Source organism: Lonchura striata, chromosome Z (assembly GCF_050655825.1).
Source record: "Lonchura striata isolate lonStrDom1 chromosome Z, ASM5065582v1, whole genome shotgun sequence".
Taxonomy (NCBI): domain Eukaryota; kingdom Metazoa; phylum Chordata; class Aves; order Passeriformes; family Estrildidae; genus Lonchura; species Lonchura striata.
Window position 1 is genome coordinate 74,341,473 of NC_140740.1, and position 27,781 is coordinate 74,369,253.

At 37.2% G+C, this 27,781-nt stretch overlaps 1 protein-coding gene and 1 non-coding gene across 4 annotated transcripts; one reads left to right on the plus strand and one right to left on the minus strand.

Annotated features, from left to right (window-relative positions):
- AGGF1 (angiogenic factor with G-patch and FHA domains 1) lies at nt 1–27,193 on the plus strand. Of its 3 annotated transcripts, none has more exons than XM_077790209.2 (14): nt 1–256; nt 1,205–1,301; nt 1,758–1,963; nt 2,675–2,818; nt 4,426–4,614; nt 8,727–8,790; nt 14,911–15,022; nt 16,176–16,227; nt 16,874–16,975; nt 17,324–17,489; nt 17,738–17,820; nt 18,827–18,954; nt 19,732–19,831; nt 20,537–27,193. In XM_077790209.2, exons 1-14 carry the CDS (start codon nt 56–58, stop codon nt 20,735–20,737), a joined length of 1,845 nt encoding a protein of 614 aa, XP_077646335.2. In that variant the 5' UTR covers nt 1–55; the 3' UTR covers nt 20,738–27,193. The 3 variants fall into 3 exon arrangements, with proteins under 3 accessions (XP_077646335.2, XP_021387305.3, XP_085423207.1); XM_021531630.4 differs by lacking the exon at nt 8,727–8,790 and adding an exon at nt 13,031–13,382 and having other exon boundaries at nt 2–256; XM_085567081.1 differs by lacking the exon at nt 8,727–8,790 and adding an exon at nt 13,031–13,382 and having other exon boundaries at nt 230–428.
- LOC116184650 (small nucleolar RNA SNORA47) lies at nt 22,798–22,926 on the minus strand. The gene has a single exon (XR_004149401.3). It is a non-coding gene; the product is annotated as a small nucleolar RNA SNORA47 (small nucleolar RNA).
- Nucleotides 27,194–27,781: the final 588 nt, after the last annotated feature.

Sequence of the window (27,781 nt, forward strand, 5' to 3'; positions counted from 1 at the left end):
GCGGGGCGGGCGGAGGGCGGGCGCTGAGCTGCGGCGCGGGGGCGGGCCGCCGGCCATGGCCTCCCCGCCGGGCGCCGAGAGCCGGGCGGACCCGGGCGAGCAGCAGCAGCAGCAGGAGGAGGAGGCGGAGGCGGCGGCGTTGCGGGCAGAGCTGGGCGCGTGCCGCGCGCAGCTGGAGCGGGCGCGGCGGCGGCTGCGGCGCACGCAGCGCCTGTTCCGCCGGGAGCGGGAGAGCGGCGAGGCGCTCAGGAGGCAGGTAGGGCTCCGAGCCTTCCGCCCCCCGGCCGGGTGCCGCCCGGGCCGCTCCCCGCCCGTCCGCTCCTTCCGTCCCGCACGGCCCCTCAGCCCCCGAGCCCGCCGGGCTCTCCTGGCCTGCGAGCGGCCAGAGGAGGATTGAGGTTTCCAGTCGGAGCATCGTGGTGAGGATGGTAACGCCTTCTCTACCACTGGGTTAGATTTGCATTCTGAAGGGAACATTACCTGTAGCAGAGGGAAAGAAGTTTATCGTACGAAGTGTGGGGTAAAGGAAGAGTGGCGAAACTTCTCTGTGAGTGCCTATGGCAAGAGAGGCGTTTAGGGAGCCCTCATGGCGGGGCACAGCTTCTTGTGAGGGGAGGCAGGCGGGCAGCACTGACCGCTGGCAGAACGCGAGGGAGCGGCCTCAGGTTGTGCCAGGGGCATTTTAGGTTGGATATTAGGAAAAGGTTCTCCAGACGGGGTACTTGGGCAATGGAAGTTTCCGCAGAGAAGTGGTCACAGCACCAGCCTGACAGACCTCAAGAAGCATTTGGACGATGCTCTCAGGCAAATGGTGTGACTCTTGAAGTGTGCTGTGGAGGGCCAAGAATTGGACTTGGTGATCCTGATGGGTTCTTTCTAGTTCAGAATATTCTGTGCTTTGTAAATGTTGCAGTCGTCACTGCAGAACAGCGACCATTGCTTGAAATCCAACTTTACAGGGTGGACATTTAGGAATAACCTCAATTAAGTTTCTCTGCTCCTTTGTGAGCAGAAATTATGTGTTTCTTTATGCCAACCATTCAAGTACAAAATTATCTTCCGACAAACAAATCACTTGAAACATCTATGATGCCATTATGTTTTGTTTAAATTATGGAATGCAAAATAGGCTGATTCTCTTTTCTGAGATGGCAGACCACTAAAATACAGTATTGTGTTTTTAACATTCAATTTTTCCTTTCAGGTAGAAGAACTCACTGAAGAAATCCATAATAGAAAGGAGAAAGATACGTCTAGTGTAGAAGTACAGACAGAGGACTGTGCTGCATGGTCACAAGCAGGTAGAGAGAGTGGTGATGTTTAAATAGGGATATAGAACACTATCTTAGTTTGAAAATGTTGTAATATAGAATATATTTCAGGTCTACATCCTTTGCTGAATTAAATTCAGTAACCTGACATTATCTTTCAGACGTTTCCTGTTTACTCCAGGTATTAATTCAGGATTAAATGCAGCATGGACTAGCAGAATTCATTCCATTGTAATTTGTTACATAGTAATCTCACGTTGCAAACATACAGCTGTACCAAGTCGTGAAGTATATGAAAACATGAAGACATAATTTGTTCAGTAGGATAATAAATTCAGAGTAGAGGCACTACTTAATATTTGATTTTCATTCGACTACTTACTTGCATAAATTTCCAGTTTAAGATTTAGTATCCTTAAATTGCAATATACCTTCCTAATTTATGCAACTTCAACTTTTCTTTCTCTTCCCCTTCTCCCCTGGCAGATTATTACTACTATGAAAATTATTACAGTCACACTGATACTCAAGATTGTGCATCTGAACTACCAGTGCAGCACAGTCATGGGAGTGAAGGCACTGAGCATAATTCCACAGAGGAATTGGATGCAGATGTTAATATTCCGCTGAGGAAGGATAGCACCAAAGCTATTGAAGGTGGAGAAGAGGAAAATTTCATCCAGAATTCACAGGTTTTTGGACTGTTTGGAGTTTCACCAGTTTTGAAATCAGTACTCTCTTAATATTCCATCTAAAAGATGTACTTGTGGTCCTGAGAGCTTTTTGAGAAATATTTTTTTCTGATGGTCTGGTGCTGATAATACCCTTGTACTTCAAAATTAGTTCTTTTTGTAGTGTGTTCCAAGTGGAACACCCTCTTAGATTTGTGTCTTGGAATTTGAGAGTTTTTGTAAAAAGACATATATATCCTGCATAGCCTGGAAGCAGGATTATTTTTATCAGCAGAGTATGTCCAATATATCCATTCTGATTTTCAGAAATCGTACTTCTTTTTTTTTGTTTCATTAACATAAGGAAGCAAGATACAAGGAAAAGAACATTGGTGGTGGGGTTTGTTTATTTTGTGGTGGGTTGGTTTTCTTCCCTGCACTCCAGCCTTCTCTTAGGTCGCTCAGTTAACTGAGTTTGTGCTTTAGCATCTAGCAACTGAAATAGAACAGAGGGCAGAAATCTGTCTTAGGAATGCTCTGAAAGATGTTTCCTGTGCGTGTATTTTATGTGAGTCACTTTCGAGTAAAGCTGGGGAAAAACAAAAGACATGGGCTGAAGTCTTGGTCCAGTTGAAATCAGTAGGAGTTTACTAGTGAACCACAGCCAGATTTTTGCCTTCTGAAACAGTCCAAGTTCATAGACCACTTACGTTTCTTACCTTCTGTTATCAGGAGACAGAAACTTCAGTACCAGAAGGTTCTCTGGCAGAGAGTTTGAGAGCTGCTGCAGAGGCTGCTGTTTCACAGACTGGATTTATATATGATGAAAATACAGGATTGTATTACGACCATAGCACTGGATTCTACTACAATTCAGTAAGGATCATTTCCAAAACCCTTGGAATTTTTTGTCTATTGCAAAAGTTTTGTTAGTAAAAGCTGATGAGCAAAGAACTAAGATCCAAGCTGATCTTGCGTTTTGAAAAACAGGTTACTGAAAATGAATAGTGTTTAATTAGTTTTTTAATCATTTCAGGCAAAGATAGCAGGCTAGGACACACATTTAGATTTTAATTCTGTTATTTTGATGTCTCATAGGTCTCTAAGTTACTTGGCATTGTACAGATGTTATGCTAGAAAGGTGATCTGTAACTCTCTCAAACCTAAAGGCTTGAGCTTAAAGATGTCTTGTTTAGAAAAAGACATTTTTCTGAAGTAAGTCAGTTGCTTCTCCACAGTGAAAAGGGTATTGGGAGAAAATATGCAAAATGTTTTGTGTTTTTATTTGAGTAGTGCTAGCAACTAGTTTGATTCTACAGGTAAAGAAAACACTTCTTTTAGAAGTGTTAGAAGAAGATTAGATGATGGGTCAGAATTCTTAATAGTTACTTTTTGCTATGCATTTTCATGTAGCTTTTACAAAGGTTTTCTTTTTGTCCTATGAGGTGTGTTTGTATATGTGTACAGATCTGTGGAAAGATATGTATACACTGTACTGCACTGAGAACGGAGTTTGTTTGCACTGTTATATTCAACTCAACTGTAAAAAATGCATGAGGTACACAACTCTTCTCAGGATGCTTCTGGACTTATTTTTTGAGATCTTAAAGGATACCATTGGTTTCGACAGTGTTCATATAGTTATACATAAATGTTTGGGGCTATAGATTACAGTTTATAGACTTTTCTTGGTACATAAGTGTTCTGAATCGCAGGAAATGTTCTTGCATTGTGTTTGCTGGCAAAGTTCTGATGATGAGGCCAGGGCTGCAGAGGAAGCCTCTCTGAGAAGAGGGCCAGGGCTGCCTGGACATGGCTGGTTCCGCTGCAGGGCACAGCACAGCCATTAGAAGAGCTGGTGGTGCTTATCTGAAACCAGTGTAAGAAGGGGCATAACTCTGCACAGTGGAGTCTGTACGGGGGAGTGAGTGTGTAAAATAACCCTGTGAACATCAGGGGCAAAGAAGAACAGGAGGAGGTTCTCCTAGCACCAGAGCAGGCAATTTCCTGCAATCCATAGAGCAGACCACGTGGAACCTACTCATACTACAGTCCATGGAGGATCCCACACAGAAGTAGCTCCTTATGATGCCTTTTTTGGCTACCTAAAAACAGAGACCAGACAAAATTGAGGTAATAAAAATTAGTTATATTTATTGAAGGGCCTTCAGGTATATTTAGGGCAGACAAAGCCTCCCCAGGGGATACATCCAAAAAATGGACGACAGATCACAGGTTTTTATACTTAGATAAGTTTGGTCCATTTGCATTTTGGGGTTTAATCTTCCAATTACAGTTTTCAGGTAATGAAGTAATTTACCCCAAATTTGCTGCCCACAACTCACTTTTGTTTACATTTCTCAGGGCCACCACAGTTCTTTCATTTTATCAAAATTAAAATGTGGTTCTTTATAAATCAGGTGTTTCTTTGAACAGTATATTTATTGAAGTGATGATAACATTGTTCTTCATTTCTTATAAAGGAAAACCAACTGTATTACGACCCAGCAACTGGAATTTATTACTACTGTGATGTGGAAAGCGGCCGATACCAGTTTCATTCACGAGTGGATCTGCAGTCTTACCAGGCCTCTGGTACTAAGCACACCAAGGATAAAAAGGGAAAAAAGAAGAGAAAAGAAGCAGAGTGGATTGCTGCAGATGAGTATAAGGTAACCTCAAAATTGACGGACAGAAAATACAAAATCTGTTGGGTTTTTGTCCATGCTGCAATTTACAGGTTGTGGGGCTTGGTTTTATGCAGAGAATGAATGCTTTATTTTGTAAACTATTTAAACATACTTAAACTAGATACAGCATGTGTAAAGTTGCTAACATGTAGTTAGTGTTCAAATAACTTTCTCATTGAGTGATTAAGGATGAAACTTTTAACTTGTATACTCTCAATTTTTCAATTTTTTTGTATTACTACCCAGCTCTAGAGGAGTCTACAACTGAGTGTCAGTGAAGTTTTTTGAAGAGCAGGCACACTAGAATAAATTCAGTGTTGTGTAGGTTGGATTTACATCAGAATTTCAGTGGCAATGTCTTGGGTTTGGGATTTTGGCTTGTGATTTGGTGTTGGTTTCTTGTTTGGTTGGATTTTTTTTTTTCAGATTCGCATTATGAACCAAAAAATGTAAATTTTGAAAATACACTCATACACAGTCCTTTCTCTGTGACTCCATTCCAGCGTGTAGTCCTTTGCCTTTTACTGTGTCCCTGCTATCATTTAGGATTGGTGTTTTTGAAATTTTATTTCTTTGCATATTATGCTCCCCTATTGATACATTCTTACTGTATTTTCGTTGTCGTTAGTGTGAGGATAAGCTGTACATCAGAATAAGTGCCCATTGTAATCAATATGTATCAAAATTGTCCTGAGTGCTAAGAAAGCATACCCTGTCGTGTGCTGTCTTGGAAAACATTACTGACTCCTAAACACCAAGAAGTACTAACACAGCTGTTAAACCTCAGGAAGAATTTCCATTATGAACACTCTTACTGATGTTGAGTTCTATTCTCTCTATTTGTTTTATTATCTTAAGATAAAATTTAATATATTGAATTCTCTAATTTGAGTTCTCCTTGGTTTGCATCCTTCAGAGCTTTTGCTTTAACCATTACATAGTTTCATTATGTAGGCCTCAGACATGCAGATTGGTTAAAATCTGAAATAATTACATTACTGTCCAGATACCTGTACATAATAGTCATATAACATCAGTGCACAGTTAAAAAATTTAATCAGGAGTGGTGTCATCTGAAAGATTTGAAAATGGAAACTGTTTACATTAAGAAAAGGTGCAATTAGGTTAAATGGACAGTCGTTGTTGACTGATTACACATTTTATAATTAAATTGTGGCTAATGCAGGAATTTCTACTCCTTGAGGAAAGTTAAGTAAGCCTTTCCATGTGGAAAGTTTGATCTGGGTACTTGGCAACACTAAGCATAATAATTCTTCAGACCTAAGAGAGCTAATGCAGTGGAAGTGCAGTTTTACCAGCAGCCAGGTTCTGGGCCTGCTCTGTGCAAATGCTGAATTAGCATTCTGCCCCTCTCAAAAGGCATTGGTCAACACAGAACTTTATCCATCATGGGTCAGGAAAGAATCGTGAAGAGGATTTTAGGCATAGGAATAAGTCTTTATCATAAACTGATTAATATGTCTGTTAAATTTAGTTCTGTGGTGAACTGGTACCTAAACCAACAAAAATGTTTGTAAAAGTTCTAAATCATGTATAGCTCTGACCTATCAAATAATGTTGACTACATTTTAGACTCCCATCAGAGTCTGCTTCTGTAATCTGATTATATTAGAAATAGAGGTTTGTCTCAATCTTATTTTATACCAGTGTTTTTGTTTAGATAATCTTGTTAACAGATCTTTTCTGTGAGACTTCCACAGTCACAAGATAGGAGGTAAACATAATTTTTTTTTCTTGTCTGTTTTATTGATGGTGAACTGAGTACTTTGATTTATTTGTGAATTAATTTGTTTGACCAACAAGGTAACATGGAAAACATTTAAAGTATACTGTAGTGCCCAGATCTTTTCTTCTGTGAATAGGGAATGAAGGTCTATGTCAAAGAAGTAATCATGGTCTTTTTTATTTTTTTAAACAAAAACAAGGAGAATTCACAGTGAAACATAGAACACTCTCCATTTTAAATTTCAAAAATAAAACAATGCCTTCTTGTTAGTGCACTTCTTTGTAAATGCAGTGCTGGATTTAGAAGAAAAACTTACTGATATAGTTTACATAGCTGAGTTAGAACATTTTATTATTGTACTGTGGTTATTAGTCACTTAAAAATCCATGTTATATTAATATAATGATCAAGATTTTCTAGAATAAAAGTATTTTTCTGTTATAAAATTGGAAAACTAGTTTATAAGTTGCACAGTCAAGTGCATAGATGCATGGTATTTTTTAGCAGTGCAATTGTTGCCTAGTTCAGTCTTGTATTGGCAAAGGCACTAATTAGTTCATGGTAGAATAATTCTAAAAACATCTGGTTTCAAATAGGACTTTGTAATATCGAAATGCTTTTCTCCAAACTTACTGCACAGCCTTCTCCCTTTTCTTGCCCTGAACACTTTAAATGATTGAAGTTTATGACAATGCTTTGAATACTAATACCTCATTACTGCTTTTCCCAATCAATTATTAAATTGTGCTGCTAGCCTGAAAAATGGTCCCAACATTGCCTTACTTTTTGACCAAAGTAGGTTTTTACTTGTCTTTCTTTTTCTACAGATGGTAGAGGTAGGAGAAGGGTTTGCTTTAATGCCTGGGCTGTGGACCACTAGTGTTAAGAAAGCAGGATGTCCTTCTGGAACATGTCATTCACACCTTGAACTTTATAATTCTTGGGTGAAGCTGAGGTGGTGTATAAGAATATCCGTGTAAAGCAAGGGAAGACAGCAATACTTACAGAATCATATTAATTTTTTTCTCTCTTTTTCAATTAAAGGAATTAATGTAATCAAATATTTACAGATATTTATAATTACTTAAAAATTGTCATATGCAAGAAATAAGGAAATTTAGCAGTTATGTATGTAGATTATAAAGCATATATTTCTAGATAGATTGTATTAAAGCAATGATTTTTACCAAAATTGCATGTGATTTTTGAATGACTTAATATAAACCAAAGTTAATACCTGTTTTTGTTTAAAAAACTATTGTAATTGGAACAATCCATTAATTTTCTGTTTCTGGTCACAGGAGGGTTTTTTGTTGTGATTTAATTTCTGTCTATTTTGAGGAAGTTCAGCTATCTTACATACATGCAGTATTTATTTGTAAGTCAGAAGCTAGGATACTTAACACTGCAGTGAATTGTTAAAAAATATTGGAGCATTCTTAAAGAAAACCCAATATAATTGAGAATGTAAACCAAAATATTAATGTTTTAAAATATTATTGCATTTTTAAAAAGGTGAATAACCTTTTGAAAGACAAGAAAATACTTGTAAGTGTTGGCTAATATGAATGTAATTCTCATTGTAAAGAACAGCAGAGAAAATTATGCGCTTACTATCACCTGTGAACATTCCTAATTCATACAAAAACTTTCCTTTAAGACAGCCTTGCTTTTCAGTCACAAACTGAAACTATATTACAAATAGTTTTCTTTTGACTTGTGAAACAAAGTATACTGTCTCTACCTGCTTACTTTTAATTGAGAATCAGGATTTTTTTTGGCAGGATGAAGTCTTAGCCTCTATGTAGATCATATAAAAACATTGGTAGAATATCTTTAGTTCTGGTATCTTTTTGTAGGGGTAGGTCAGAAAAAAAGGTGGAACAAGAAACATGGTATTTTCTTTTGTACAAGAAAAACCTTTAAATAAGTAAACTTGAAAAGGTTTAAAAATTCTAAAAAAAGGTGACAAGTTATAATATGATCCCTGGCCCAATATTAAGACCCAGGGCTTCCATACAGGTTGGAGAATAGACTGTGTGCAGTAGTGATCCTGCAGTTCTACTTGGTGCATTGGGGCTGTTAGAAATACATAGCAAAATTTAGAAGAAAGTTCTGACACTACCATTTTTTTCCATAAATTGGTTTTAAATTTTTTTTTATATATTTTCAAACTACCACATACTAAATTTTATTTGAGTGTGGTACTCAAAATTAACTTCTCCCGTATTCTTTTCCATTATAGATTCATAGTAGCTATTTCTGTAGGAGAGAAAGGCATAGCAGTGATTTTTACGTTTGTTATCACATGTGGTTTACTTTTTGCTGATATTCATCCCATCTTTAGGTACGTCAGTTGACAGAAACCATGACTAATCTGAAGATTTCTTCTGTTGGATTGGCAGCCTCTGGTAAAGAGTTTAGACAACAAACACACATTAGTCCATGGATGTTTACCTTTAACCTTGTTATTTTTATTAAAGAAGAAAGAATATCTAGTAATTGAAATTTGGATACATTTTTTCCTAAAGAAATTAATAAATTTTTTAAAGCTATTTAATCTAAATCCATTCACCTGTGAAGTAGCACTGAAATAGATTTTAAATAGTTTGGAAGAAACATCTGAAGAAAACTTTGATGGCATTCTAGAATATTTGGGAAGAGAATTATTAGCATCCCTGTATAACATAAAGGTCTGAACTAAAGAAACTACTCATTCTTTAGGTACGGTTATTTAATTCAGAACTGTCCACCACCAGTGTATAAAATGGCTCCTATATGCTGTAGGAAGAGTTTTTTTTTCTGGTATTTAATTAGATTTTTTTTGTACTGGAAAATTGAGTATTGTGTAGGGTGGATGAGAGTAACTGAAGTACTTGTGGAATGATTTTAGTACATGAAAGGTTAGTCATTTGAGTGAAAGAACTATTCTTAAGTGTTTGAAAATATTTCTTTAGTAAAATAATTAATTTCAGATTAAGATTTCAAATTGAGGGTGTCAATGCTAAAGTTGTCCTACTCAGTCCTGTGGAAGAGTGCTGAGAACAAGTGAATCTGTTAAATCATCTACAGAACTTCTAGCAAACCAAAAAACAGGCTACACATTTGAGAAAAGCTGTATTTGTCTACAATTCTCTGTTTGTTATAAAATAAATTTAGAAAAAATAACAGTTTAAACAATACAGTTCTTAGAATTGAGCTCACAATAGTAAGTTCTTGTGTAGGGGGATGCTGAAGAATTGCATGAACATGCATGTTGGTCAGCCATAGTACAGAAAAATTGAAGTTCTGAAAGCCAAAATGTCTTGCTCTGTAAAACAAAAAGTATAGTTAAATGCTTAAAATACTTTGAAATTTTTGTTAAGAACAGTTAAATGACAATGATATATTTTCTAAGTAGGACAGTCTGCATTTCAAAAGGTCATTGTAATCAGCAGTTTGTGGCATATTATCTAAAGTAAAGTAAAACCATCAGTTCCACTCACATCAGCATGATTTGTTATTATAATAAGATTAGTCCTCGTGGGATACATAAATATCCTGATTTCAAAATACTTTTGGCTTTGTCAGGGATGCAGAAATATGAACCAACTCAACTCTGTAATTAAAAAATAGTTTATTATCTATCAGATTGATCGCATCTTCAACTTAGTGAGGAGAATCCCAGATATCATGTGGTAATACCAAGTAGATATAAAGTTTTTCAAACCTGGAGCACATTGAGTCAATCCATGTCTAACTTGTGACTGTTGGTGTCAGTCTAGATGCATTGGGCAAAGCAACAATGAAAAAAATATATGTGCATGAAAAAATACCATGGTGTAAAAAATGGTTATAATGAGCATCTACTTGCATACTTTGTGTCTTGTGGCATGAGTTTGAGATGAAGTTTAGGTAGTCATTGAGAAATCAAGTACATTGCTAGAATTTATGGCATTTTTCAGGGTACACTAGTACCCTGAAATTCTACACTAGTATTTACCAAATGTTGTGCTTACTGCCAGTTCCTGGCTTTTAAGTGATGACTATATGGAGGTGCAAGGCATTGGGTGCTGTTTGCCTAGTTAGACTTTTATTACATTCTACACGTGTTCTGTGTTAGTACTGGTAGTCAGCCATGGTTCTCCAGACAGCAACTGAGCCCCAGACAGCTGCTCACTCATTCCACCAGCAGCAGGACTGGGAAGAGGATTGGAAGGACAGGAGTAAGAAAATCTGTGGATTGAGATATAGCCACATGCACAAACAAAAGAAAAAGCAAGAAATTAATTCACTGCTTTCCTGCCTGGGCAGGCAAGTTCAGCCATCCCCAGGAAAGCAGGGCCCCAGCTCAGGTAATGGTGGCAAAGGCTAAACTCTCAACATTCCTCCTGCTTCCTTGTCCCTCTCTCAGCATTTATTGGTAAGCATGATGCCATATGGTATGGGATACTCAGTGGACAGCTGGGATCAGCTATATAGGCTGTGTCTTGCTTCAAACTCTTTGTGCACTCCCAGCCTCCTTGGTGGTGGAGTGATGCCAGAAGTAGAATTTGGTTTGTGTAAACGCTGCTCAGCAATAAATTTAAAAAAAAAAATCTTTGTATTATCAGCCACATATTCAACACAAATCCAAATCACAGCCCTACAGTAGGCACTGTGAATAAAATTAGCTTTACCCCAGCCAAAACCTGTACATAGTCATACATAATGGATTTCTGCAACACACATGCTTAATGTTTATGCACTTTATCCAGATGTGCATTTTAATACAGACCCATGAAGTGAAGTGCTCAAAATCCATATTCAGTTTTAAAATACTTCATTTCATACAAGGTTTTGTAAATGTAAAGACTGCATTTTTATCAGTACTTAATTATTTAGGTTATTTGCGTTCTTAACTGTTGAATGCTGCAATTGTGAAAAAAATAGAGAAACTGAGAAGAGGCTTAATGGTCATATTGGCAAAATCATAGAATGAATGTATGTGTGGAATCCTTGGTCTATTTATAAGACTGTTTTTAAAAATTCCTGTTTTCAATACAGAACCAAGAGTCTACTCTTTAGTAACCAGGCTTTGAAACAGCTCCTTTTTACTTTCTAGTTTACCCGGTTAAAGAAGTAATACATTTTAGAGTGCAGAACACCTTCATATGTTTGTTATCAATCTAATACCCATACCAAACATAAATATAGACAAAGGCAAACACACTGAAAAATTTAACTCATAAAAGGAAAAATCAGATTTTCCAAAAATATTTCTAATGGGATTAATGTGTTTGAAATGTCTAAACTGTGTAGGCTTATTTGTGGCAGGACTGCTACAATTTTTGTTTAAAATAAACAACATTACACAGTGACCTTGCTATCCTGTTCCTTTCTATTTAAGAACTTAGGGGATTCAGGGAGGAGGGCTAGTGCATTATAGAGAAACCCTGAACAAGCCAATAGTCTTTCAGTTAAAGCATAAAAACCTTTTTAAAAAGTGCTGGTTTCACCCGAGAACCTGCTGTCTTACTGAAGGTGTGTCAAAGGTACACTCTCCTATCCAACAGGTGAGAGGAAGGAATTCTTAAGTTTGTCATAGTCTGTGCCACTGATGCGTTTTTCCAAATCTGAAAGTGCTTTAATTTCCATAATAATAATATTCACATTATTTCACTTATCTTGAAATAGAAACACACAGAAGATCAAGGATGTATTTTTATCTGTTGTGTTGCAATATTTGATACAATTGAGGCAATTTAATGCATTTAATTACTCTGAACTCAAAATGGCACATAATTTGAGATTTTATTTATCTTTTAAAGTTACTTCTTTCTCTGTTTTCTCTTTTTTTCCTTATTTTGTTTTTTTTAACATAGTTGTCAAACTATTAGATTGAGAATTATATTTTCAAGGTACTCTGGCAAAATGAATATGAAACTTTAGATTTCTCAGTTTAAAAATTTTGAGGTTTTTTTTTATTTCTGATGATGAAATAAGTGGAAGTGGAAGAATCTGTAAAGATACAATCTGTCTGATATTTAGTAGAGAAAGTGAGAAACTTTTTGCAGTAGAAAGTGGACTTTTAGTAGAACTATTTCACATAGCATAAGTTAAGCTTGTACTCTCTATCTGCTTTCTTGATTAAAGGCTGTGTTAACAATGTGGTTTTAAAAGGAGGAAGAACAGGTCTATAGTTAAAGCATAAATGAGCATTCCAGATATTCAGGACTCTGGTAATAAAAAAAGAAGACAACAAAAACAGAAGGAAGATAAAATGAAGATCAGTTAAAGACCTTCTAAGCAAGTTGCAAGAACTGAATAAGAGAGAGACAGAAATGAGTGTCATAAAAGCTAAATAGAAAAATAATTCAAAATGATGTTGTACAAGTTTGAAAATGAGGACAAGATTCTAAAGTTTCTAATAATTTCTTAAGTGTCAGAAAAGAATGACGTTTAGAAGAGGAAGGCAAATAGAAGATGGTCTCAGTCAAATCTAACAGGATGTGAAAATATTCTTACTGAAATGTAAAAGTTCTGCTGACTGCATGTGTAAAACTTTCTGGAAATAAACTAATTCTTAATAATTCTAAAAGTAATTCTTCCTAAGTGAAGAATTTACTTCCAGGCTATTCTTTAGAAAAACTCAATGTGTAAAGACTGTAACATTGTATAACTCCCCTCCAGGATTTGGACACAGAAGAGCAGAAATCATCTAACAGTCTGAACTGCTTTTCCACCACCGAGCAAGTAAGTTCTACTGAAGAAGATGAGTCTCTAAATGTAAGAAAGAAGACTAAAATGGACAAAAAAACACTAAACAGTCTAACAGCCAAAGAATCAATTTCTGCAGATGGTACAAATTCACATTCGCACAAAAGTACACCAGACACTGCAGCGTATACAGATGACAGTAGAACAGCAGACATAGAGAGTGAACCAGAAGAAGGGGAAATTACAGATTCTGAGTGTGAAAGCTACAGTGAGGAGGAATTAACAAGTGAAGAAACTGGTGATTCAGAATACTCAGAAAATGAAGGTGAATTATTGTGGATTATATATCATATTACTGTATCTTTTCAGACGCCTGTTAAAAAAACCTGTTTGGATAATTTTAAAAAAATACATAAAAGCATGTGAGATACTTTGAAAACCTGCTATATGTTACCAGTATTTCTTTCCCTCTCTTCACTTGTACAAAAGTAAGTAGTCGTGTTTTTATAAAAGCTGTTACTGATGTAACTAACATCTGTGCTTGTGTAGAAACCTCAGGGATTGAAAAAATTTGGTTTGATTGGGAGAGGGAAAGGAGAAAAGAAACTGCTGCTAAAATAGGAGTTCTAGACAAGTAATTCACAGTAATGCTGTGTACTGACTCTCTTAAATGAATATACAGCATTTTTGATACTGTTTGTAAACCGTCGTGTGCAGTTGAATGCAAGATGGGGCTCCTGTGGTGAAAAGCAGCATGGAGTAGTCAGAACTAGTTGAAATCCTATTTTGTGTATATTCCAGTGGCAAATTGTGAGAAATGGATATAGTCAGGAAACCCAAATACTGTTTTATACCAAAGTGTTCTGCTAGGTCCTTAAAAAAAAAAAAAAGGTAACCTGTAAAAAGCTTGATGCAGCCGGTCAGAACTATGTAGGTGCAAAGGATATTCCAAATCACAGAATTAAATACAACTCAGAAAACTGTATTGTAGCCTGTGCCCTGCTCACAGTTTATTATCAGTTTCTTATATTTTCGTTATTTTACTTAACAAATCAGATTGTAGCTGATTAACACTAACCAAAATGTGCTTGCTACCATCAGGCTTTCAGACTAAATTGTCTTTTCTTAATACCCAATTTGGCAGTAATGCTGAAATAATAAAAACTGGGGACAGTTTCTCTTCCCCTGGTAGCTTTTAAGGTGGTGTCTTCTCATCTATGTCTGTTCCTAGCTGAGGTCATTGGACATTTTTTCTATAAATGTACATCCAAGTACAATTCATACAGCTGTCAGAATATAGTATCTTAATGGATAATTAGGCAAAAAAGCATATGCATGTGTAAGTTCTATTATTTTTTTTCATCCATGTTGATGAATAGCATTCCTAAGAGAAAAAACCCAGTAAAAATATATTTGACATAGAAATTGACAAATATAAAGTTTGATAGACAGTAGGTCTGTGACGTGGTGGACAAAAAGGTGCTGGCTTTTCTCAAAGTAAAATTGTTTTCTAATTCTAACAATTAATGATGCATAAATTTATAATATACTAGTAAATTTTGTGAATATATATATATTACTGCTGTAACTAAAGAGTTGTCCGTATGTAAACCAGAATTAGGAAAACATTTGTAATATTTTGGTGTGTAGTCAGAAAGCCTTTGAAACAACAATCTCATCAAAGTTTTCTCTCAGATGTTGTTACACATTTCTTTTTATGAAAGTTGCATATTATTCAGCCAGGTGATGGATGAATGTTTTTCAGTTTTTTAAAATTATGGGCTATAAAGTTAAAACTGTAATGTGTTGGTAGTAATGATGGTGATGTTTTTTTTTTCTCTGTATAATTATAGATGAAGAAAAGATCTGGCCTCCTTGTATCAGAGTAATTGTAATAAGATCACCAGTTCTGCAGACTGGGTCACTTTATATTATCACTGCTGTGAAACCTGCTACAATTGGAAGGTAAAACTGAATGAAATTTTATATATATACACACACACATAGATATACCAAACTACCTCTTTGAAAGCTGTGGAAAGCACTTAGGATTGCATAACAACACATTGTCATGATAATGTAACAGCATGCACACGTAATGCATCTCAGCAGACCTGAATAGTTAGTGATAATTTGATGTTGTGACTGAGCCCTAGTGGCAGCATAACTGCAATCCCTTCTTGGAAAACTTGTTTCCTAGAAAGTAAGTAAATTTTGTCCCAGGCTACTGAAGTACTTTTATTTTCAGAGATGGAAGAACACCCTTCAGAAATCCAAGATCACTAGGAAGCATATCCTAGACTTCCTCACACCTTCAAATTTCAGTAGGGTTTGTTCATTGGCTTTATATAATAAGCTGGTTTGTGCTAGACTGTATGCATTCTTAGAGTTCTAAACCTGGTTTGTTCATTGTGGATGATGAATTTAACGATGATGTAAAGCTTTCTTTAAAGTTTACTTGAAAACTTCACCCTGGAAAAGCTGTTTCTGTCTAATACCAATAGACATCTTTTGATTTGCTCTTAAAGGTTGAGTCCATGTATGTGAAGATGAACAGACAGCTCTACTTTGAATTTGCATATAGGTCTTTTACTAGCTGCATTTCTTCTTAATCCCTTAGTAGAAGAATCCAATACACAAATCTCTTCTTCCTACTGCACTGTTTGGATAACAAAAAATGCAAACAAACCAAAACTCACCTTGTACCGATTACTCTTTGTTTACTTGTATTACCTGCCTAATGCAACCAAGAGTTCAACTTTACCATGGAAGACCAAAGCCAAGATACACTAAAAGGATGTAGAGTTCAGACTGTTATTTAAAGGCATTGCATGACAGTTCAGTTAGAAATACCAGGTTTATAGATAAGAATTTAATGGTAAAATTTGATCATTTATTAATCATCAACTTTGTATCATTTATACAAATGGCAGAAGGGACCTAATGTAAGTCTTTACATTGTGTGTACAGCAACGCAATGTTTTGTATCTGTAGAAAATTGCTAATTGCTTAGAAGAGGAATATGATATTACAGTTCAGCTGAAATATATCTTTCATAAGTCACCTATAAGATCTGTTTATACTTTGTTGTGACTTGTATATCAACTTGCCTTTCCAGAGAAAAAGATGTTGGACACACACTTCAGATTCCTGAAGTTGGAGTCAGTAAGGTAACTCTTGTTCATGTCTGCAGAAAGGTAGATCAGAAGACATTAATGTATTAATAAAGCTTTAAGTGGAAGAATTAAATTTGGAACATTGTGTTAATTTTTTGAAAGAACTTTCAGAATGAGACATGGTTTTAGCCAGACTTGAATTTAGAAAAAAGGAAAACATACACTGAATGGGAACTTAAGACAAACAACAGTGTCTTTTCAAAGTCTTTTGAGTCTTTAATTCCATAGTTATTAAACTTGAGGACAAACCCTCTTAAGTACTAATGGTATATAAAATTTTGATGTCAGATAGTAAGAATTTTTTTACCAAGTAATGCAATCTTTGCAGTTACGCTTAGAGCAAAAGGGTTTATTTTCTTTCAAGCAACTATGGAAATTATGTTGAGGTAGATTGAAAAGTAACAGAATTCCTTTCAATGGTAGATTGAATGGAAATTTTTGTTATAAATTCTATGCCCTGTTTTGCTAAATACTTTAACACAGGTCCTAAATACAGCACTTCTAATAAAATAAAACTATAGATTGACAAGTTGTGGCATCCAAACAAAAAGTTTGTTTTAAAAAAAATCTATATGCAAGTATTTCATGAAACACACTTTGCACTTAACAAGAACATTTAACTTGCTCTTCTATTTGCCAGTTTCACGCTGAAGTGTATTTTGACCACGATTTGCAAAATTATGTTCTTGTGGATCAAGGCAGTCAGAATGGAACAGTTGTTAATGGAAATCAGATTCTCCAGGTGAGTACCTGCTGTTTTAGTGCTCTATATATTGCAGAAAACTAATTTTCTGGTAATTTCAAATGTTTTGTGGCAAATCACTAAACAATGCCATTGTATGTTTTCGTTCATACATTAATGCCTACCTGGATTCCCTTCGGATTTTAGGGCCACTTGGAGTACTTAATGTTTGGTTATACTAGGAAAAATCCACTATGGTTACAGCTGCTTGAGTGAAATACCCACTGTAGTTAAATAGTTGCCTACATTTGTGAGACCAAACTGAACTACTGAGTTGTAAGCAGTGTGCATGTAATAGAGGTCCTCTCCTTTACGAGTTTTTCACTTGCTAAAACTTTCATTTGCTAGCCTAAAACAAAGTGTGATCCCTACATTCTGGAGCATGGAGATGAGGTGAAGATTGGTGAAACTGTGCTTTCTTTTCATATTCACCCCGGTGGTGATACTTGTGATGGATGTGAACCAGGACAAGTTAGAGCACATCTTCGCCTGGACAAGAAAAAAGAGTCTTCTGGTTAGTCATATTATCACAGGATACATCTTTTATTATGGCTGTTTACTTTATAAAAAAATAATAATTTGTTCAGTTCTCATATAATTTTCTTGTCAGCTTGGAATAGTTGTACATAATGACATATTTTCTTCTTGGTATATGCATCTGTGTATAATAATGTCAGAACAAAAATTCTCTCATTTGTCTTATGATTCGAAACCTTGTTACATTAGTAATTGCAAATTCAATCTTGTGTTTTTTTATTTTAGTTTGTCCAGCACTTAGCAAAGAAGAGAGAGAGCTAGTCAGAAGAAAAGCTTTAAAACAAATACGGGTAAAATATGGTTTACAGGTGAGTTTACAGTAGAAGTTGATTAAGTTTTTGTAATCTTGTGGTTCTTACCTATTTTTTTTTTAAGTACTTTGTGATTCCTATTTTAAGCTGTAGTATTTGTTGAATAAGGGAAGTTTTCAAATGCCCTTAAACTTAGCCTGGTTTGTCTTTTGTACCCTAAATAATTATTCTTTACAAACCTCTGTGAAGAAAGATGATGGTAAGAGGGCATGAACGTACCATTGAAAATTAGAAGATCTTTTCAAAGTGTACAAGATACCTCATCCTTTTGAAGTTAAGATTTTGTAAGACACTTCTGGTTTTATTTCTGTAAATTAAGTTTTCACTGAGTTGCAGTCCTAGCTTTCATTTGGAAAGGAAACATAATGAGCAACTGAAAAAATTATTGAAGGAAATGGAATTTTTTCAGGTTCTTAAGTCCACAGAAAAATACCAACATAGAATGTTGGTACCTTATATATATTCAAATGACTTCTGTTGTAGTGATGATTTTAACATGAAGTTACTTCCAGCATTTGTACTAAGTATTCATGTAGAAAACAGAATGCCATAATTTCTATAAAATTCTTCAGATACCAAAATAATAGTGATACAGAATCTGTAAACATACTTAATTCTGTCAATTATTTTGAAAAAAAGTAGTTGCTGAGGAGCAGGCTAAGTGGTTATATAAAAAGCCAGTAGCATATCCACATGGTTTTCTGCTTAATATGGAGAGATTGACTCTTCATAACAAGAGAAGATTCAAGAGACTGTTATTTTATTTACAACTTCTGAGAAATTACTGAACTTGGCAATGTTACATGATGATGGCAGTAATATGGTTTACAAGGTATGCCTATAAGCTAAGAAAATACTGAGGTTTTGTTACTAGATTTAGATTTAGAATTAATAAAAAAGGCTGAAGCTCCCATACTTTTGGAGGGAAAAAGGGAAATTAACAAAAATAAAGTAGTTAAACCCCAGTCTCTTTGTCTTGATGCAATTAAATCTGCTTGGAAAGAACACAGAATATGAAGACAACAAGGCAGTGAAAAATCCAAAATACAAAGACAGAGCAGGAAAACGCAGAGAGACCGTTGGAAGTGAAGGAACCTTTCAGAGAGATGATAGTTCAGCTTCTGTTCATATGTAAGTTGGAGGTGGGGGAAGGTATACCCCATGTCCTTCTCTTGTGAATCTTAAAAAAATGGTCATGAAATAGGTATAATTTTGTTACTAGCATGCAATTTGTTAAATTACAAATTACTTGCATATATTGTGTTAGGAGAGCTAGAAAATTTAAAACATTTCACACTTCGAATTTCACATACTTTTATTTATTAACTCAAAAGCTTCCATATAAAAATAAAGAACACCCCAGCTGTACTAGTGACATCTTCAATAGTGTCTGTTTTTCAGATGGTTCAATTTTTATTTTTTCTATTCAGTCCCAGTAATAGTACACATGCAGATTTTTCACCTGCAGCTTCTCTCACTGTCAATGATAGGACAGTGCATTTACATACCTCTCATAGGATATGCATTTCCATACCTCTCAAATGACACTTGATGTTCCTTCAGTTGTTACTTTGCCTCTGTAGCTGTATTTGGGGTTTTTTTTAAGAAGCATGAACTTGTAGGTGCATGTAAGTTAATAAAAGGAAGTGTGAGATGATGAAATAGGTGCAGTAGGATGTGATACCACTTTTTCTGTATTGTAATCCATACCCTCCCACCCATGACGTATCTTTTAGCTCCTAAAGCAAGCAAGTAGTTCAGGGGTTTTAAGAAAACTCATACTGACCTGAGGCTTGTTCTTCTAGATAGCTCTTGATGGACTGATGCCTGATTTCTATATATATGAACATTTCTGTTGTTCAGTATTTGAAAGCATACTCTTAATTCTTGCTTCTCACTTCTTCAAAGTGAAATCAGTAATAGCAACAAAGGACATAAAATGCTGGAGAAGATGGGATGGAAGAAGGGGGAAGGTCTGGGAAAGGATGGTGGTGGCATGAAGGATCCGGTAGGTCTTTCTTGAAACAAAAATAATAGGAACATATTTGTAGTGAAAAGTATCTAATTGTATGCCATTATTCACTTGAAACTTACAAAAACCCTAATTAAGAAGGAATAATCTCAATAGGACTAATCTCAAATTATTTTTTCTTTGACTAAAGGGCTATTTTTCAGTAGTGTTGTCCCTTCACTACACTGTGTTCACTAGGAAACTAAGCAAAGGAAGACAGGCAGCTCCTAGCCACCAAATAATCTCACATGTGAATACAAAGTCTGGAGGAAAACTGGAATAATTTAAGTGATGTGATTTGAAGATCGATTTAGGGTGTAGTTCTTTCTCAGAGGCTGATGTAGCACAAAAATCAAGCTGGATGATGGGCATTGAGAGAGGAAAAGCTGTCTGAAGTCACTGTAGCCAGCAAGTTGTGGACCTCTGTGGCAACCACATTAGCCCCATTTTTGTCACCAGAAATTTGCTGTCTTTTGGCTGTAGTGCTGCTCAGAACCACACCATATCCTGTGTTGTCAAACTAGCCAGCAGAGGGATCATAGTTCCAGTGGTACATCATTTTCATGGTACTGTTCATGATCTAGGTGTTTTAGAACATGAAAGAGAAGTGCTTGGGGAGAGGGGGTGGAATTTGTATTAGAAAACCAGAATTTGTTGTATTTAGAGTACCTAACTTAAAATAATATTTCATGTATTTGACAGATCCAACTGGAAGTACATCAGAAGCATGCAGGTTTAGGTACTAGGAGACCAGCCTCAATTGAAGATGTTCAGCTTGTCCAGAGCAAGAATAAAAAGAACTGGGATAAAGCAAGAGAGAGGTTTGCTGAAAACTTCCAAGACCCTAAATCACAAAGGGATACAGCTAAGAGTACACTTTGGGTTAGAGGGACTGTAGACTGAAGTATCTAGTCCCACAGCAAGGTAATTCCTGAGTATAAATAGTTGGGAGAGAATTTATTTTTATTCTTTTTGCTTTTGCTAAAGCGGGAGTTCAGTTATTTGTAAAATACAATTGTGGAAAAACTTATTCAAGATTAACTCTGTTATGTTAATTGTTTTTCTGTAGTCTCATGCTTTTATACACATTTTTAATATTATATGAATGGAGTTTAGAGGGATATTCAAATTTAACTACTTGAAAATTATTTTCATCAGAAACAGGAATCTTCCATTGTGTTTCTACACTTCACATAAAGTTACACAAAACATCTGTTACAGTTACATTTTATACCTTTAATACTTGAACAGTGGTTTAAAATCAAGATGAATAAAAAAATCCCCCAGATTCCTAGTAAAAAATAGTACCATATTGCTGTTTCTTCATGTTTGCCATGAAGTGCTTGACAAGAGGCACACCACTCTTAAATTCATACAGTTCAGTACCAGCTACATGTCTCAGCATACATTTGGCAAAGGAAAAGAGGGGAAAAGGCTTGTTTTTAAATGATTCATCATTTCTATTCAAAAATACCATACTGCATGAAATAAACTACCAACATTAGTGAAGAAAACAATGTTCAAAGACAGCTTGTAGCAAAATTTTCTTCTGTGAAGAACTTGTTTGAGATCTGTTTAGTAAATCTGTGTCATGCCTTTAAAAGAAGAGGTATGTTTAGAAAACTGCTGTTTGTATTTATTAACTTCTTTGTCTCATACATCCATTGCTGGCAATGGAGCTTATGCCAGAAAAAAACATCACAAATAAGTGATTTTTTGATGGGGAAGGATTTCCAAACTGAAGCTAGAAGATTGGTATTTATTGACTGTTCCTAAACAGAATAAATCATTGTCAATTTAAGAAGCATGCTTCTTCAAGCTGTCTTGTCCATATGTTGGATAGGAGTGCTCTTCTAAAATGAGTAAAACTTAATCCCACTTTGTTCAAGTTGAAGTTCTGATACTTGTCCAAGGAAACATGGTAGTCTCACCATCCTACCAGATCATGCACACAATTGTGAAGCACTGTGGAGTAAAAGCAGAACAAGTTACCAGCCATTTGTCTTAGTCTAGACACATACAGTATAAAGCAAAAGGTCCAGTCTATTATTTAAATCATGAAACTCAACCAAGTTTACAACCTGAAGCACACCTTACTTTTGCAGAGGTGAAGATAAAATTATCCGCACTCAATGCATGGAGCAGCATAACTAGAATGAGGTCGCTCTTTGCCTTTGTAAGCACTTAATTTTCTACTGATTTAGTGACAGACATGTATTATTGCTGTTGCAATAATATACAAGTATTGCTGTATTATGTACTTTGCTGTTGCATTCCTTTTTATTGGCAACTTCACATTTTAAGAGGCTTCTAGCTGTGAAATAATGTTCTGCAAGTTCTGTTCTGTAGTTGTTAAGTTTTAGTTCACCATTTATCTAAAAACCTCTTCCTGCTAGCAGGAAGAAAAAGCCCCTGTATGCTAAAAGAATGTTTTTGCCTTTTTTTCTTTTTACTTCTGTAGTCTTCAGAGTAAATTGAACTATAAACCTTAATGTGGTGTGAGTAGGAACCGTAACTTTCCCTCTCCCCAGTTTTTCAAGTGTAACAGCTCTAAGAACAGTGAATCAACAGTTTTGCATTTTATGAAGTTTTTGAAGTAAGACATTTGCCTTCTGTGAGAGGCATGGTCTCATGCAGTCAAGACTGACTGCTTTCAGTACTGCAGCTTCCTCTTTCAGCAGTTCCATACAAAGAGCTGAAGCTTTGTTTTGGTTCAGTGTTGGTGTGACAAATCGTATTCTGTCTTGATGCTGCCTAGGGAAGTGGAAAAAGCAGTACCATTAATACATAGATTGTTAACAAAACAACTAGAGGTAAGCTGAGTAATCCTCATCAAGCAGTTGTATGCTTTTATTGAGTAGGAACACTTGTATTGAACTAAATATGACTTTTCATCCTTTACTTTAGTGACCTCTTACAAATGAGTGAGGTGAAAACCACCAGTGGTGTGCAAACCTTATGTGCAAATGCAGTATTGCTTTCCCTCATGTCAGAAGGGGAACATGAGTTGCTATTGCACTATTACCATTTTGGAGGCTATAACCACTAAGGTACAGCATAAAGTTTACCTGTCTTACCTTCTTAGTCCTCCAACCATCCTGTTGCCTTTCCCAACTTTCAATATTTCAAATTGGCTTTTTTATACAGCCCAGTTTCAGCAGTTTGCTTTATATAAAAATACTGTAAGTACATACATATAATCCTAAAGTTCTTAAGGATAAAACTAATCAGTTTTCTGTAGTTCTCACAGTGAATTTTGTCAACTTAACAAACATTTTTAATAAAGGGTAGTAGGTACATTCTTAAGAGCTGAACCATCCAACTGGCACATAAAAATATGGAGTGCAATCAGTGTTGTGTGCAAGGCCCTGAACTATCTGCATATGAACTGCTTTTACAAAACATACTGTAGGATGAAACTGGAGTGTTTGTTCCAGCAAAGCTGCTGCAGCTGGTTATGTGAAGTGAGACTGAGGCTTTCTGCCGGCAGATGAATCCACGGCAGCAGGAACAGAGGTCAAAACCAGCATCTTGGCTACCAAGACGACTACTGAAAGGTGCATTCCAATTGATTTTTTTTTCTGTGTGATTTTTTTCCAAGTGCTGTGATCTCTTAACGTGAGATTTTTTTTTTTCTCAGTGCGTTTCTGATTTCTAAACTGGTTTAATCTGCACCTTATTTTTATTCCGCAATGCCTCTCTGGTGATGAACATACCTACGTATGGGTTTACAGCAGCACTGATGCTTGTTCAGCGCACCGGGGCACCATCCGCTCTCCTGCGGCCGTGCCCAAGTGTCGTGGTGTCCTACAGGACACGTGCTACCTCTCCTCAGCTCTGTTTTATGTTGGGGGGGAAAGCGGGGCTGGCGGCCTGGCTTCCTGCGCTGTGTGCGGGGGAGGCCGCGCCTCCGGCAGCCACCGGGATGTGCCCGCTGCCCGCCAGGGCGATGCTCTGCCGCCCGCCAGCAGCGAAGGGAGTAGGGAGTGCGGCACTGTACCAGAGGACGGGTAGACAAACGAAGACAGCAGCCATCCGTAGTAGTTTGAAAGTACACTTAAATGACTTTTTAAACATTTTGGCTTATAAATTGTCCTAAGAATGAATGAGTGGTGTCTCAGCAGTGATCTTGAGAAAGATGCCAGGAAGACCCAGTGCGGCAGTAGTCTCGAGCACCTCATTAACACAGAACTATTAAATTAAATCTGCCATGCCCTGCCTGACTGTTGTAAAAAGCCTTACAGCTCCTGCTCCTCAGGTTACCCTGGCCCTCTCTTTGTCTTCCCTGTGCAAGGACAATGTTTTTGCCTTGATAGTCTTCAGGCAAACCTGGTTCCTACTGCAGATGGTGTGCTTTGGCCAAACCTCAACTGCTGAACCTCGTGGGACTGGAAAGTTTACAGATTGTCAAGCTAGAATGTGTAGCACTCTGAGTCTTGCACAAAAACCTGTTCATCTCCAACATTTTCCTCCTTCAATCCTTTATTTCTTACTTTGTTGTTTCCTTATTTTTTTCCTTAGCTCATCAGATTTCTTCATTTAGCTGCTTTCTATACATCAAAAACAATGTGATGAGTAAGTAATATTGTGATATTTAAGTTACCACCATCAGATTGCTCACTGGGCTTGTTTTTTCAACATTTTATCCTCTTTACTCAGCCTATACCACCACCAGGCAGGAGTAGTCTAAAGTGGCCAGTGAGGTTGAGTAATGTTTATTGTGAATCAAAATTACAGTTTCTGTTCCATAAGTTCCTTGGCAAATCCCTAATCAATTGGTTTGATTCTTCAACTGTGCACTAAAAATAATACTATTTTTCCCCTTTTTAGAGGTATTCAAAAAGCAGACAGTACTATGTGGCCCTGCTTGAGCAGGGAGTTGGACAAGGTGACCACCAGATGTTATTTCCAACCTCAGCAGCTTTGCAGCTCTGTGATTATCACAGAAGGTGCAATGAAGAACTGCTTGGCATTTGGATATTGCAGGGGTAAAGGCTGTAGGCATATTAGGCAAAAAGAAGGAAGTACTGAACTCACAATAAAACCAACAAAGACCCCAAGGAGAATGGGCAATTGAAGACTTGGCAGCAAGGAAAAATCTGCTGACCACTCTACTCTTCACCAGCTGTCTTTGAAGCTGGGATTCATGATCCTACAGAGGTTACGTTGCAAGAACAATAAGCATGTGATGAGTCTGACTGGTAAAGATTAAACCAGGGTTATGGAAATGGCTTTGCAGGCTGGCAAGTCCAGCATTCCTCTACTGAGCATAGCAAAGAAGTATAGCTTAAAAAAAAAAAAAGTTGATACAATCAGTAAGCAGCACAGCAGTGGACCATTTAGGTTTTTTAAATGCTGTCACATGGTTTTTAAAGATAGATTCTCCATTGTGTAACACTGTAAAAAGTTGTCGTGTTCCCAAACATTTGCTTAGCAGCAGGTCTGCGTGCAACTATAGGTGCACTCATCCTCCACTGAGACAGAGGCAGGAAAAACCCCACTGAGGCATACCTGGGATGTGTTCTCTGTTTGGAAGACTTTCTGAAAGACTTTCTGACCTTTGTTGACCAAGAGGTTTGGGGTTTTTTGGTTGTGATTGACACAAGACAGCAGAGCTTCAGTCTAGGTGTGTTACTTGACACTGAACAATTGTACTCTACCAGTAAGTCAATATGATGTGAACATGGTAACCAGGGGGCCACTAGAAGTGGGCTTCTTCTTTGTTCAGGTTGAGCACAACATAACTGGGTGGCAAGTCCCCTATCCAACAGTTCTGAGCTTTTTAAAGCTCTTGATAAAAAGGAGGGTATAACTGGGGTGTTTCATTTTTGATTTTACCATATACATGCTTCATTTGAGACTTTTACCTTTATACAATAAAGCCTTGACTTGGAAATTGCTCACAGTACACAAGTTCCCTAAAATAGCTTTATCCACTGTTTGTCTTTAGTGTTTTTAAAGAAGGGTATATCTTCTGACAAATTTGCAGTATGTGGGGCTTTGTTACAAACTGAGATACGTTTTATATGCTTTTACTTGATTGGGAAATACATATGAAAGATGACTGTGATTTTCAGCTTTACCTGTTTTCGCCCATGTCTGAACATGAAGCACCCTGCAGACACCCTGCCATTAGGATGGTGATTGAAGTCTGCACCTTGCTTGGTCAAATGCCTATTTACATTAAATTTTGCTACAATTTACATTGCCCATTACATTTGCCCATTTACATTGAATAAAGCCAGTGTTGAGTGTGAACTGAATGTGGTTTTAATGCTTGTAACCTTTCACACTCTGGAAGTATGAACAAGTTGCTACATTCCTTCTTCCTCAGGTCTTCTGCAAAATCCATGTCTGTTTATTTGGAGTTATTTGAGTGATGGTGAAGCATTACAAAAATGTTTAAACAACTGTCTACAACATGTGACATGATGCTCACCTCTTTCTTCACTGTCCTGTGACTTGCATTCAGTGATGTATTCTCTTTCCCCTAGACACTGCTGACACCTGGCTACAGTAATATGCCAATTCCCAGTAACTGCCATTAAAACTAACGAACTGTTGAAGCCTAGATAAATCACTTTAGTCATTACAAATAAAGATTAAAAAGGCTTAACTGAGTGTAGGGCTCATTTTTAAAATGCTGCAGTAGATGTGTTATCAGGAGACCTTTAAGTTGAGATCTCAGTATACTTCAAAGTCTTCCTGTAACAGCTGGAAGGATTATTAATAGCTGCCACTGCTGATTTAGGTAAAGAGTATGTTTTCTTGGGGGATTTTAACTAATGAGTCATGTCATTTTGTTCACCATAGTTTTTATTTGTTTTGCTTTGAAAGAAACAAGTTTCTGTTCACTAGATGGTGTGCCTGTGTTTGACAGCTCAAAAGAGCAACCTCCAGATTCTGGAATGTATGGATGGGAGCTCCAACTGGGATTTCAACCTGACTTCAGTGAGTGCATCCTGCCCGCCATCACCTAATGATCTGGCTGCTGAAGCTCATAAGCCAGTGTTACTGAATAGATAATGGCTTGGATGCTGGTACAGAACTCTGCACACACATATCCTTCCCCAGCTCTTCAAGCTGGAGGAGAAAACAAAATTATTGTGTCAGATTTTGCAGGAACAAAGTAGTGGTTTGATGCCGGTTTGATGCCAAGCACCCACCAAAGCCACACTCTCACTCCCCTCTGCCAGTGGACAGGAGAGAGAAAATACAGTAAAGTGTTCATGGGTTGAGATAAGAAGTCGCTCGCCAAATACTGTTGCAGGCAAAACAGACAGAACTTTGGGATATTACTTGAATTGATTACTAAAAAAAAACAGAGCAGGGTAATAAAGAGTAAGATCTTAAAAACTCCTTCTGCAAACCTCTCCCTCTTTTCCGAGCTCTACTTCCTACCTGTGCAGGGTTACAGCCAGTTCCATCACATTGTTCCTGTCACTGCACAGGGAGAGGGGTCCTTCTTCTGCTCCTGTGTGGGGTCTCTCCCACAGGAAACAGTTTCCTACAAACTCACCCAATGTGAGTCCATCCTACCGGCAGCGGTTCTCCATTAATGGCTCCAGCACAGGTCCCTTTTCACAGGGTGCAGTCCTTCAGGCACAGTCTGCTCCAATGTGGGTCCTTAACAGGGACACAAGTCCTACCAGGAAACCTGCTCCAGCGTAACTGCCTCTCTGGGTTCACAGGTCTCTGCCAGGACTGCGCTCCAGCAAGTTTCACGGGCTTCTTTCAGGCGTTCACCTGCTCTGATGAGCAACTCTTCCCAGGGCTGCAGTTGGGTCTCTACTCCACCATGGATCTCCATGGGCTGCAGGGGCACAGCTGCTTCACCATAGTCTGCACCGTAGACTGCAGGGGAATCTTCAGTCTGGTACCTGGATCATTTTGTCCCCATCCTTCTCCACTGACCTTGGTGTGTGCACAGTTGTTCCTCTCACACAT